We start from the raw sequence: 14,690 nt of genomic DNA on the forward strand, positions 1-14,690 counted from the left end.
TATCCTTACAGTCTAGCACAATGCCTGAAACATAGTAGGTTCTCAGTAATATTATTGAATTGGATATATTTGATGGAGGTGAGATAACCAATGCACTATGCTCCTCTCGGTCTTGGATACTTCTGAACACCCAATTACTCTTGTCAGAAACTTCCCACGTTTAATCCATCACCAAAGCTGTTAACTAGACCTATAAATGTATCTCAGATCCATAGCCTCCATTTCCACTTCCACCATCTTTATATAAGGTCTTTTCCCTCTCCTACCTGAGATAAATGACCTTTTCCCTCTCCTACTTGAGAACTCTTCAGTGGCTTCCATGGAGTAACTTGCCCTACAGGGTCTGCCAAAATTTTGGCTTACTTCTTGAGTCTTATCTCATCCTACTCAGTCATTCTGCACCAGTCTTGCTGGCTAGTCTCTGTGTTTGGACTATGCTAAGCTTCTTTGACAAGAATTTTGACAAATTCTGTAAATTGGCACGCTTTTCAGTACCTTCAAAGCACTCTCTCTTTTTTATTGAACTATAGTTAATTTACAATATTGTGTTAGTTTCAGGTGTACAGCTTCAAATTCTTTTCCATTATAGGTTATTACAAGATATTGAATATAGTTCCTTGTGCTATACAGTAAATCCTTGTTATTTATCTATTTTACATACAGTAGTGTATCTATTTAATCCCATACTCCTAATTTATCCCTCAGCCCCCCTCTTTCCCCTTTGGTATTCATAAGTTTGTTTTCTGTGTCTTTGAGACTGTTTGTTTTGTAAATAAGTTCATTTTAATCATTTTTTAGATTCTGCATATAAGTGATATCTTTATAATATTTGTCTTTCTCTGTCTGACTTACTTTACTTAGTATGATAATCTCTAGGACCATCCATGTTGCTGCAAATGGTAATATTTCATTCTTTTTTACGGCTGAGTAATATTCCGTTTTGTGTGTGTGTGTGTGTGTGTGTGTGTACACACACATGCCCCACATCTTCTTTATCCATTCATCTGTTGATGTACACTTAGATTGCGTCCATGTCTTGGCTACTGTGAATAGTGCTGTTATGAACATTGGGGTGCATGTATCTTTTCAAATTAGAGTTTTCATCGTTTCCCAGGAGTGGGATTGCTGAATCATATGGTAGCTCTATTTTTAGTTTTCTAAGGAACATCCATACTATTCTCAACAGTGGCTGCACCAATATACATTCCCACCAACAGTGTAGGAGGGTTCCCTGTTCTCCATTCAAAGTACTCTTTGTTTTTCCTTTGTAAAACTGGTCATGATTGTAAATCAAACAAGTGTTTGTCTAGCAGTTTTTTATATGTATTTTGTTTTTTTACCCACAAATATTTGTATTTGTATTTGAAAATAAAAGGACTTAAAAACTGTTATTTATTAATTTACATAGAGTAAATTTGACTTTTTTGGGGGAGTATACACTACTGTAAATTTTCACACATGTAGATTTGTGAAAACATCACCACAATTAGAATACAAGGAACAGTTTTATTGCCTGAGGAAACTCCCTTTTGCTATATGCTTTAGGAAAGTCATCCTCCCCTTGACCCTTAACTCCTGGCAACCACTGTTCTGTTCTCTTTCACTATAATTTTGTCTTTTTGAGAATGTCATATAAATGGAATCAGGCAGTATATATCCTTTTGAAACATAATGTCTTTTAAATCCATCCAAGCTATTGTGTATGTTATTAGAATGTTCTTATTTTATTGCTGAGTAGTATTCCATTGTATGGATGTACCACTTCAGCCATTGAAGGACATTTGGGTATCTAGCACATTTTTTTTTGGGGGGGGGGCCACACTGTGGGGCATGTAGGATCTTAGTTGCCCGACCAGGAATTGAACCTGCACCCCCTGCATTGGAAGGTGGAGTCTTAACCACTGGACCACCAGGGAAGTCCCTCTAGTACATTTTAATGACTTTCTCAGTAAGTTCCATGAGCATGACAGCCTGGACTTGTTAGCACGTGTCCTCTCTCTGTTTTTCCATCTCTTATTCTCTCTGTCTCTATGTGTGTGTATACAGACATTACACACATGAACCAACACACACACACCGACCATACATGGTGCTTTATTTTTGAACCATTTGCATAAATTGCATCAATCATGGCCTTTTACTCCTAAATACTTCAGCTTTTAGTCGTCATGGCTTTGTAGGCTCTTTTACACTGTAATGTCATTTCCTGAGTCTTTCTCACTTATGACTAACATTTTTGAAAAATACAATTCTACTCTGTCTCCTTCTCTCCCTTTCTTCCTCCCTTACTCTCTCCCAGAATGTTCCTCATTTGGGGTTTGTCTGATATTCCTCATGATTAGATCCAGGTTAATCATCCCTGGTTGGAATATTACATAAGTGATGTGTTCTTCTTGAAATATCACATCTAACAGTACATGGTGTCTACCTGCTTCTCATTAATCATGTCAGTTCTGGTCAAGCTGTTGTCCGATTTCTCCTCTCTGTGATACTCTTTTTTTTTTTTTTTTTCCTGGCAACTGTTAAGCAATCTGTATTGAGTTACTGCTCCTCGTTAAAATTTTCCTCTGCATTGAGCAAAATGATAATATTTTTTATTGTTACTGGACTAATTTTTATTGTAAACCCCATTTCAAGTTTTGATTTTTTTGATTTTAGGATGTATAAGTAATTTTTAAGATCCATAATAAGATCAGTAACTGCTATTGTAAACCATTCTTTAGATGTAAACCCATCTTGATTGGTTTATACATAGACGCTATATGTCTAAGTAATGCAGATGGCATATATGTAAAAGATGGTAATAGAACAGTTTTCCTCTTATTTTTGTATTTTTGTACTTGTGATGGAATTGCTGAATGGAAAGGAAATAGATATGTGTTGAAACTTAAGGCATGAGATTATTTAAAGATAGAGGTAGTACAAAAGAAGGTTTAGCAATAAGAATGAGAGAGAAATAATTTAGTGAGCCAATCTCCTGGAAAGAAAAGGGAGGATGCCTACTTAGGAGGCTTAGTGTTCAGAAATAGTTCTAATGATTATTAGTTGGAATGAGAAAAGGGAAATGAGGAACCATTTTGATGTATTATTCCAGAGCAAATTCAAAATGTCACAATTCAGTTGGGGAGAATTATTGTGCGTTGGAGATATATGAAGATTTTATTAAACATGTTATAGAACTTAAAGCTCATGAGAGGATTTAAAATTACCTAAATAATACAAATTACTGTGAAATGAAAGTATTTAAAGCACAGGGAAATGTACTCTCCGGTAAGTGCAGTGGGAAGCTGGGAAACTTGAGTTCTTATCTAAACCTTGAGTGGGCAGTTTTGCCACTAATTAGTGATGTGCTCATAGCAAGAAAGATGAAGAGGTCTCTGGATTCTTTCCCTGCATCAGCTTTTTTCATGTTTTGATTTCTGCGGTCTTCTTTAGTAGTGATCACTTGTCCCTAAGAGCAGCACCTCCTAGATGAACAGATCTTTACTTCAAGATCTAGTAAGAATAAATATTTTTGTCTGCTTTGGATATTTCTGGAACAGAGGACAAAATTAATTAATGAATGTTCTGATCTTGTTACCTTGTAGTTTTACCCTCTTTAAATTTTATTTTGATTTTGATGGACCAATTTCTCTGACTTTTTCTAGACTGTAGGAGAGTAAAAAGTTTTCCTTGACTCTCTTAGGGTCCCTGGCTGGGTCTGAAAATTAAACTGAGAAAGACAAGACAACAGGATTAAAGCATACAAATTTAATGTACATTTTACATGTCATGGGAGTCTTCATAAGGAAATGAAGACTCAAAGAAACTGTTAAACCTGTGTGTTTTTACACTGAGTTTGATGTAGAATGGCAAGTCATGGAAAGATATGATAGGGTAAAGGGTATGAGGTAAGTATAATAAACCAGGGGAAATTTTACAAGTTCCATTTGTTTGGATTCTTCTGAGTCCTCTTGTCTTTGGAGATAAGGATTCCTCCCATTATAGGGAGGGCACTTCTCACTTGAGGGTTTAATGACTTCTTTCAGGGGACAAGGGCAGGGAGTATGTGGGTGTGGCTGGGGGTGGGAGAGGTCAGAGAGAGAACTTCCTGCTCATGCTGTATGCTCCAACTCCTTCAGCTTAAAGTATTCAGTATGCCAAGGTGCTATATTTTGGGGTACCGTGTCCTGAACCCCATCATAATTCTTTAAGTTGTATGACACAGTTGAAAAACATCTGTGAGACATACCTCATTATGCTTTGTTATGTTATTGAAAATATGAAACAAAATGAACTTGAAAAACCTAGCTGTTGTTTCATCTTTACCTCTAATTTATGTCATTTCTCTGTCATTTGGTTTTTTGGTTGTTGTTTTCTAATTTCTGTGTTTATAAAATAGCAATAACAATAGCCAGCCACAAAGGATAGCTGTGAGATTTGTAAGTCATTTTGATAAGATCTGTTATCTAGTATGCACCTCTGATTTTTTATTGTAATTGAAAGAAAGTGCTGGGTATTATACAAAATATTAATATGGAAATAACTTATATTATTATCTGAAGTAGTTGTCTTGATGTGAAATAAAGCTGCTTTAATATCAAAAGGGAGTTATAGTATACAATTATATATGTTATTACTGATATTTTAAGTGCACTGTCAGGGTATTAGTAATATTAATAAATGTCAGAATTAGAAAGTCTAAGCAGTCAGGTTTTTGGAAAATTAATGACTAAACAATGTATAATATATACAGTTTATAGTCAACTCTTTAAATCCTTACTTTAAAATATTACATTATGCACAGGTACATTTTTATTGTAAAAAATTCGGGTTAATTCAGATGTGTATATGGTCAAAAGTCATTAAAGGGCTTCTTTCACTCTCCTCAACTTTTCTTGTCAAAGATAACCTTTGTCAGTAAGTTGGTATGCAACCTGATATCATTCTACAACTCAAGGCATATACCTTAATATATTAAGGTATTAATTGGCCGTATTCAGTACTTTATATGCACCATTTTTTTAAATTAAAAAAGAAGAGCACAGAAGATCAGCATCTGTCAAGTTCATTGTCCTAAATTACTCGTTTTTGCTACCTGTTTTTTTTTTTAAGGAACAAAGCAAAATTGAAGTGTCTACTGTATATTCAGAACAATACAAATATAAATATTCTATGCATTTAAAAAATTCACAAAAGTTACATTACTTTATTTACATCTTATTTCAACTTGCTTTTTCCATTTGATAGCTATTTGTTGTTGATGTATACAGAGTTTGTTCATTCTGAATATTTAAATTATTCATGTTTAAAAAATACTTACTTTTAAAATGAAATATTTAGGTTTGTGCATTAGGAAAACTCAAGTTAACTGCATTCTGAAAAAATAAGTTCCTGAGATTTCCTTTTAACAATACTTTTGAAACACAGATAACATTACTTCCTGTCTCTCAGTTTCCTGTATCCATGGCAACCTCTGTTTTACACACTGAGTGTGGAGGAACCAATGTGAAGAGTGGTGTTTCCTGAGCAAATTGTGACTTAAAAAAAAAAGAGGTGGAGGGGTGGAGGTCAACAGTGCCACAAAAGAAATGGAGTTTAGAAATGTCGCTCTTCAGATATAGAAAGAAAACCTTTACTTGAATCAACTGAGTGTTAATAATAAGAATTTCCTGTTCTTGGTAAGATTATTTATTTAAATATGAACTTTTAGCTGAAACAAAAAATAATTTGGTTTGTAAAAACCTGTAGTTTAAAGGGAATTTAATTGTTCTGTAATGAATGTGTATAATTCCTAAATTATAATGTTGTTTAATTGATATTAGACTTTAAGTTGATAAAGGGGCATATATTATATCCAAAGATCTTTATCCCTGCATCATCATTTGTCACTTTAGTTATAGTCAGTTGTAATATTTAAGTTAGCAAACATTTTATTTTGCAGTTCATTAAATTTGAATTATCATTTTGTCAAACAGTGGGTTAATGGCCTGGAGGTACTAATAATTCTAGAATGTATTTCAGCCTTACTGTTTTATGCTATCACCATAGTATGATTCATGATATTTAGTATTATGGCTGATCCTAATAAAATAAAATAGAGTATAGAATTTCTAGTATTATAAAACTTTCATTTAAAGAACTTTTTGATGATTTAAAGTTTTACCTTTTCTTTTTATAGCCAATTTTGATATGAACAGAAAAACCAAGAACAGGGCTATGTGTGGAGTACGTTTTTCTCTGCCTTGCCTACGACTGTTTCTACTTGTTACCTGTTATCTTGTGTTATTATTCCATAAAGAGATACTTGGATGTTCGTCTGTTTGCCAGCTCTGCACTGGGAGACAAATTAACTGCCGTAACTTAGGCCTTTCAAGCATTCCTAAGAATTTTCCTGGAAGTACAGTTTTTCTATATCTGACTGGAAATAATATATCTCATATAAATGAAAGTGAATTAACTGGACTTCATTCTCTTGTAGCGTTGTATTTAGATAATTCTAGCATTGTGTATGTATATCCAAAAGCTTTTGTTCATTTGAGGCAGCTATATTTTCTATATCTGAATAATAATTTTATAAAACGCTTGGATCCTGGAATATTTGAGGGACTTTCCAATCTTCGTAATTTATATTTACAGTCTAATCAAGTATCTTTTGTTCCAAGAGGAGTATTTCATGATCTAGTTTCAGTTCAGTACTTAAATCTACAAAGAAATCGCCTCACTGTCCTCGGGAGTGGTACGTTTGTTGGTATGATTGCTCTTCGGATACTTGATTTATCAAACAATAAAATTTTGAGGATATCAGACTCAGGCTTTCAACACCTTGGAAACCTAGATTGTTTGTATCTAGAAGGTAATAATTTAACAAAAGTACCATCAAATGCTTTTGAAGTTCTTAAGAGTCTTAAAAGACTTTCTTTGTCTCATAACCATATTGAAGCAATACAGCCCTTTGCATTTAAAGGACTTGTCAACTTGGAATATCTGCTCCTGAAAAATTCAGGAATTAAAAATGTTACTAGGGATGGGTTTAGCGGAATTAGTAATCTTAAACATTTGATCTTAAGTCATAATGATTTAGAAAATTTAAATTCTGACACCTTTAGCTTGTTAAAGAATTTAATTTATCTGAAGTTAGATAGAAACAGAATAATCAGCATTGATAATGATACATTTGAAAACATGGGAGCATCTTTGAAGATTCTTAACCTGTCATTTAATAATCTTACAGACTTACATCCAAGGGTCCTTAAACCATTGTCTTCATTGACTCATCTTCAGGCAAATTCTAATCCTTGGGAATGTAACTGCAAACTATTGGGTCTTCGCGACTGGTTAGCATCTTCAGCCATTACTCTAAACATCTATTGTCAGAATCCCCCATCCATGCGTGGCAGAGCATTGCATTATATTAAATGGACTGACTTCACAAATTGCGTTACATCTTCAACAAATGTATCCAGAGCTTGGGCTATAAAATCTCTTCATATTCATCACAAGACCACTGCATTAATGATGGCCTGGCATAAAATAACCACAAATGGGAAACATTTGGAAAACACTGAGAGTGTTACTTTCTGGGAACGAATTCGTACTTCACCTGCCAGTAGATTTTTTCAAGAGAATACCTTTGGTAATCCATTAGAGACTACTGCAGTGTTACCTGTGCAAATACAGCTTACTTCTCCTGTTAACTTGAACTTGGAAAAAAAAAGTGCTGTACCGATTGATGCTGCTTCGGTGTCAGGGAAAACATCTCTAATTTGTACACAAGAAGTTGAAAAGTTGAATGAGGCTTTTGACATTTTGCTAGCTTTTTTTGTTTTAGCTTGTGTTGTAATCGTTTTTTTGATCTACAAAGTTGTTCAGTTTAAACAAAAACTAAAGGCACCAGAAAACTCAGGGGAAAATAGACTTGAATACTACAGCTTTTATCAGTCAGCAAGGTATAATGTAACAGCTTCAATCTGTAACACTTCCCCAAATTCTCTAGAATGCCCTGGTTTGGAGCAGATTCGACTTCATAAACAAATTGTTCCTGAAAGTGAGGCACAGGTCATTCTCTTTGAACATTCTGCTTTATAATTCAACTGAAGATTGACTATAAGAAAACCTCAGTGTCATGGACATGAATAAAACTGAAGCATCCTTATAGAATTATAGACTTTATTTGGATATATAATGAATTATATGAGCTTAGCATTAATAAATATATGTTTTTAATAATTTGTGAATACTGTATTCATTCAGCAAATATTGTCTTTGATAAGCGCTGTATTAAATAATAATAATTAATGTTTCTGTGTACCAAGCACTATGCTAAATACTTCATATATAACATTTAATCCTTAAAAAGCCTCATAAGGTAGTACTATCTACATTTTACAGGTAAGGAAACTTAGGCAGAGTGAGTTTAAGAAACTGTGCCAAATTCTCACAGCTTGTGACACTTTTTAGGTCTGTCTGATTCCAGAGCCCATGCTTTTAATTTTATACTATACTGCTGCCTGGGTGCTAGGGTTATAATTGTGAATAGCATGGACATGTTTCCTATTCTCAGTAGAGCTTGAAATGTAGAGGAGGACACACATGGTTATTGTACAGTATGATAAATACTGCAGATGAAGGTACTCTCTTGTATAACGTATGTGGAGGTGAGAGATAGCTTTATGAGAAAAGTGGCATTGAAACTGGATTGCAAAGGATAAGTAGAAATCAGCCCAGTGAAAGAGAACTGAGTAGTAGGTAGAGGGTTGAAGAAATAGAATACTGCTTTTCAGGAACTAAAATTCAGTCCAACTGGAGTTGTGAGTGGTATTATGAGATTTGCAGCTAGAGAGAGAAATCAGACGATGAAGGATGTTGTAATTTCTTGTTTTTCCCTAGGGCAGCAGGAAGCCATGGAAGGATTTTAAGCATTATTAAGGGAATCAAATGCTGCTGTTTGGCTACACATTCAGGGATTCTTTTTTTTTAAAATAAATTTATTTATTTATTTATTTATGGCTGCACTGGGTCTTCGTTGCTGCATGTGGGCTTTCTCTAGTTGTGGTGAGCTGGGGCTACTCTTCGTTGTGATGCGCAGGCTTCTCATTGCAGTGGCTTCTCTTGTTGCAGAGCACAGGCTCTAGGCACGTGGGCTTCAGTAGTTGTGGCTCACGGGCTCTAGAGTGCAGGCTCAGTAGTTGTGGCGCATGGGCTTAGTTGCTCCGTGGCATGTGGGATCTTCCCAGACCAGGGCTCGACCCCGTGTCCCCTGCATTGGCAGGCGGATTCTTAACCACTGAGCCACCAGGGAAGTCCCAAGGATTCTTTTAAACATTTAGCATTTGGCAAATACAAACTGAAAGTGCACTCTTTCTGGAAGGAACAAGACTAGAAACAGGATTAATCTGAATCTCCCATGGAGTAATCACTGATTCATGGGAGAGATGCTGGAGCCCTGGACTGGGGTGGTGGCAGAGACGATGGATGGATTCTAGAGCTACTTTGGAAGGTGGCTTGGTGATTGGCAGAGGCATGGCAGGTGAGGGAGAAATCAGGTGTTAGGTTTTTGGAAAATATTTGCCCTTAGACTACAGACAACATTTTAGAAAACTCTTGTTTATTTATAAACCACATACAGAAGTAAATACACCTGTTTTAATCACTACTTAGGTCAAGAAATAGAACATTCAAACATAACATATATGTGGACATTTCTTGAACTTAAGAATTTTAGAAATAACCAAGTGTTTCAGCTTTAAGGTGGAAGGAGACCCACATGTAATAAGGGCATTTTCACTCCATTTTCTTACCCACACCACAACAAAAACAGTAAAATTAGCCATATTTGTTTTTGAGCGTTGCCAAAATGGGAAAAGAAAGCCTGGAAACCTTTTACAAGGTTCTGAAAGTGAGCTTTGATGTTAGGTCTTCGTACCAAGTTGGTCCTTCGTGCACTTCCCCGCATCCTATTGTACTTCTTGTTCTTCCTTGTTAGAAGGATCCCACTCCTTGCTTGTCTTCTGTTACTGGGCCAGACTGGAAAAAGTATTCATGGACTTGTAATATGTTGTGCTGCTCTGGACTAAGAGGAAAGAGAACGGGGTACATGAAACCAAAGAGAAGGTTGTTCTATTTACCGGTTAGACTTTTTTTTTATGCATCACCTATTGAATAGTAACTTAATTTTTTTCCTCCTGAGAAGGCCCATTTTATTTCTTATTAAAACTTTTATTTTTCTTTTCTGTTATTGGACTTACTGATAAGGCCTTAGGTGAGTGGGGAGGGATATGCATCAGTTGTCTCAAATTATTACCTAGTTTGTTAATGATTTCACAGTTATGGAGCAATATTAACAAGGTGATGGGCCCATGGTTTTCAGTATTATACTGTCTAAGGTATAATTTTTTAAAAGTGCCCTCTATCTCTAGTCATCACTCTACTGAAGTTGGTAGGCTCTTGTGGCTGCATACTTTAATGTGAGAAGTCTTGTGGGTTAAAAGATAAATATGGAGAAAGCAGCACGAATGAAAGGAATGGATAGTATGCGTTCTGCTGGTCCAAATGTGCCTTGTTTCATTGTTCCTGACTCTTGAGGCATCATGTGACATGGTAGAGGGCACTATATTTTAGTGGGAAGTAGTTTTTTGATTGTCAGTAGTGTGTAATTGTAATATACAATACTTTCCTTTTATCTCCATGTCTTCCCGTATGTCTTGAGTTTCCAGTACCTGAGCATAAACCCTTGCCTGTTCTTAGTTTGGATATTGGCTTTGGAAAATCTAACTTTTTGCCAGATACTTTCTCTGATACTCTTCCTAGTGTTAATTCTATTCTTAATACATAAGTTCACATTTTCTTTGTATTTTGTTTGAGGTCCCATGGAGCAAAAATTTTTATGTTCTAGTTCAGTTTCTTCATGTTTTGACTTTCAGAACCCCTTTTCTTAAATCATCTGCTTCTCATCTATGAAAGCCTCCTCAGGCATTGTCTTCTAGAATGGGGACCTGTGAGATAAAAGAAGAAAATATGTATGGTCTCTACCCCAGATTCTTGGCACAGAGCTCCTGAAACCCTTGTAATTTCCTAAGTGATAAGAACATTAGGAGCATCTTTTGTTCTGATGAGGCAGCTCTGGGGTGGGCTCCTAGATTGAGGTCACCAGAGAGACTGAGCCATGATTAGAGGCTTGGAATTTTCAGCTCCAAGCCCCATCTTCCACAGAGGGGAGATAAGCTGGAAATGGAGTTAATAACTGAGTATGTATGTAAGGAATTCTCCATAAAATCCCAATAGTAAGGTGTTCAAGGAGCTTCCAGATGGGGGAACACATCCACATCAGAAGGGTGATATGCCCCAATTCCACAGGGACCAAAGCATCTGTGCTCAGGACCCTCCCAGACCTTGCCCTCTGTAGCTCTTCATCTGGCTATTCATCTGTATTCTTTATCATATATTTTAGTAAACTGGTAAGCATGTTTCCCTGAATTCTGTGATTTCTCTGGCAAATCAGTTGAACCTAGGGAGGAGTCATTGGAACCTTTGGCATCTGAGGGACTTGGGGGGTGGCTCAGTCTTGTGGGTCTGAGACCTTAACCTGTGGGATCTGACACTATCTCCAGGGAGATAGTGTTAGAATTGAGTTAAATTGTAGGTCATCCAGCGGGTGTCACAGAGAATGGCATGTTGGGAAAATCTTCCACACATTTGGTGACCAGAAGTAAAGTGTGCTGTGAGTAAAGAAGACTCACAGAAGAGAAACATAGTAGGGAAGAACAGGGTTTCTCCCTACTCGGGAAGGAAAAATCTGAGTTTTTTTCCATTAAGGACCATACCCTCCTGGAGTTTTATTCCTACTGTAAATACAACTAACCAGGTAAATTCAGGCAATAGCATTCTTAGCAGATGGAGTCCCTCCATGGAAGTTCTAAGACTGAGAAAGTGTTTGTCATAAAGAAGGCTGGTATAGCTGGCGAGTAGTATGAAAAGTTAGGTGAGGTCAGAGAGGGGTAGGCAGCAACCAGGTCAGATGGGGCTGAGTAAACCATGATTAGGAGTTTGGATTTTTATGTGTAATGGGAAGTTACTGAAAGGTTAAACCCTTACTTACTTTATTTATTTAAAAATTTTTAACACCTTTATTGGAGTATAATTGCTTTACAATGGTGTGTTAGTTTCTGCTGTATAACAAAGTGAATCAGCTATACGTATACATATATCCCCATATCCCCTCCCTCTTGTGTCTCCCTCCCACCCTCCCTATCCCACCCCTCTAGGTGGTCACAGAGCACCAAGCTGATCTCCCTGTGCTGCGCAGCTGCTTCCCACTAGCTATCTATTTTACATCTGGTAGTGCATATATTGTCAGTGCCACTGTCTCACTTCGTCCCAGCTTACCCTTCCCCCTCCCCTTGTCCTCAAGTCCATTCTCTACATCTGCATCTTTATTCCTGTCCTGCCCCTAGGTTCTTCAGAACCTTTTTTTTTTTTTTTTTTTTTTAGATTCCATATATATGTGTTAGCATGTGTAAACCCTTACTTTAAAGCAAGGGAGACATCAGATTTTGCAAAAGAGCACTGTGTAGAGAATGAATTAGAAGAAGCAAAGAATGGAAGGGTCCCCATGTGGGAAGTTATGCAGTAGTTCAAAGTAGAGACAGAATTGACTTGCAGCACACTGTTCACAGTAGGAATATAGAGACGTCGAAAAATTTCATAGATAAATGTGACAGAATTTGATGATAAATCGGGTTTTGGAAGGGTAAATGAGAAGAAAGGTCAAAACTGAATCCCAGGTTCTGGCCTGAGTCACTGGGTGCTTAGAATTGCTCTGTAGTCAGATAAGGACAACTGGAAGAGAGCCTGATTTTGATTTTCTATCTTGTTTTGCTTTGTTTTTGTTGGGAAGGCACTCAAAAGTTCAGTGTTGGCTACCTTAAGTTCGAGATGCTTGTGAGACTGCCAAGAGTGGATGAGGAGGATGTAGAGGTAATAGGGTTCCAAAGCTCAGAGAGGTCATTGTGAGTGCCAGCAGTATTCAGGAGGGATTGGGCACTGTGCCTGAATGAGGCAGGTCTAACTAGCAGGCATTTAACTCATTTTCCCAGTGTGCCTGAACGAGGCAGGTCTAAATAGCAGGCATTTAACTCATTTTCCCTATAAGAAAAATCTACATAAGGTTTTTGATCAGCTTGGATATGTTGTATTTACAGAGCTGTAACAAAATAGTCAAATGCCTATTATATTGTTAGTTTAGTTACACATACATATTTTAAAGTAATGTAAATAGAGAGATTTTTTTCCCCTGTTATTTCGTGATAGTTTTATTCAAATGCTTCATGTAAATCTTTGACATCAATGTTCTCATCATCACAGACTTCCCTTCTGATCACGTAACACTGTTTTACAGAGTACATTATCTTCATTTTGGTCTGAGCAGTGTGACATACAGCACTTCTCCAGAAATTTAACTGTAAGCCACAAGTATCTTTTCATGTAACTTTAATAACGTTAACTAAGTTGGCTTTTTCTCATTTATCCTGAATATATATGTTCATGGTTGCCTTGTGATAAATTGTATAGCTCTGTTTTCAACAATGTCCACCATTTATAATGGTGAGGTTGTGCCCCCAACACAATAATTACTAAATCTCTATTAAATTCTTTCGTATCACTTAAAAAAATTTTGTCAAGTGACTCCTATAAGCTTTGAAAATAAGCATTGATTGGTGTTTTTCAGCCTAATGTCTTTTCCAGACAGTTCTGTGCCAGTCATTGATCATCTTCTTTTTAATGGAACCTTAGTATATCTTCACTGAGCAGTGTTTCTTAAAGCATAGTCTTCCTCTTGAAAATCATATAATATGGCAGTTTCTTCTCATCCCACTATACATAGATCATTGTAGTTATTTCTTATTGTCTTAAAGATAACCGCTTGCTTTTTTTCCCCCCACCTCTATGCAGTCAAAAAAGAAAAAAAAGTTAATTGGGAGAATGGTTTATAATATGTAAGGATAATTGTTGTATAAACTTTAATTTTAAAATAACTTAGTGAACTTCCATTATGAACTTTTATCCTTTTATTTCCTTGCCCAGTATTTGTCAAGGGAACTAGATTTATTAATGCATACACTGTTCCATGACCACGAAGAGATTAACTGTGTAGAAAGGATATATTTAAGTGACAGAAATATTTCCAGCCTAGGTCCTGGAAAATAGAGAGGGGAAAAACCTGATTTTAGTGTAAATGTCACCACTTTTATAACTTCCGGTGTGGTAGGAATTCTGGAATAAGACCGATAAATCAAGGCTTTTTTTGTTTTCCTTTTTCTTTTAGTAAACTGCTGTTCTTTGCTTAATATTGTTAATATAAGCAGAAAAGTATAATTTACAGAATATTTTATTTGATTGTGGCTTTTAGTGCTTAAAAACTTATTTTCTTAAATTACCTTAACTTCATTGACCCTCTGACTTAGGATTTAATGATGTGAGTGGGTTCAGATATTATTAGGTGCAGTGTACAAATAGTATAATTGTTGTCTGGTTAGAGCAGAGAAAATTTTAAAGTGACTGAAGTTCTGATTTCTTTCTTTCTTGGGCTTGCTACTATGAAAAACTTAAATCATCAATTTTCGATTATAAAACTGTTCAGAAAAAGTAACTGAAAATTTGGTTGTTTCTGCATTCATGTTTTCCTCCAAGGCCCAAGGGAATGAAGATGTGAT

General features: G+C 36.1%; 2 protein-coding genes across 3 annotated transcripts in view; both read left to right on the plus strand.

Annotated features, from left to right (window-relative positions):
• Positions 1-14,690, plus strand: part of IPO11 (importin 11) — a 205,800-nt gene that overhangs the window by 147,578 nt on the left and 43,532 nt on the right. The gene's annotated exons all lie outside the window — the stretch shown is intronic.
• Positions 6,172-8,247, plus strand: LRRC70 (leucine rich repeat containing 70; the record flags this gene model as incomplete). The annotated part of the gene is made up of 1 exon (XM_081233701.1): positions 6,172-8,247. One exon carries the CDS (start codon positions 6,172-6,174, stop codon positions 8,065-8,067), a length of 1,896 nt encoding a protein of 631 aa, XP_081089827.1. The 3' UTR covers positions 8,068-8,247.

This window comes from Mesoplodon bidens, assembly GCF_964165515.1.
Source record: "Mesoplodon bidens genome assembly, chromosome: 4".
NCBI classification, from domain to species: Eukaryota; Metazoa; Chordata; class Mammalia; order Artiodactyla; family Ziphiidae; genus Mesoplodon; species Mesoplodon bidens.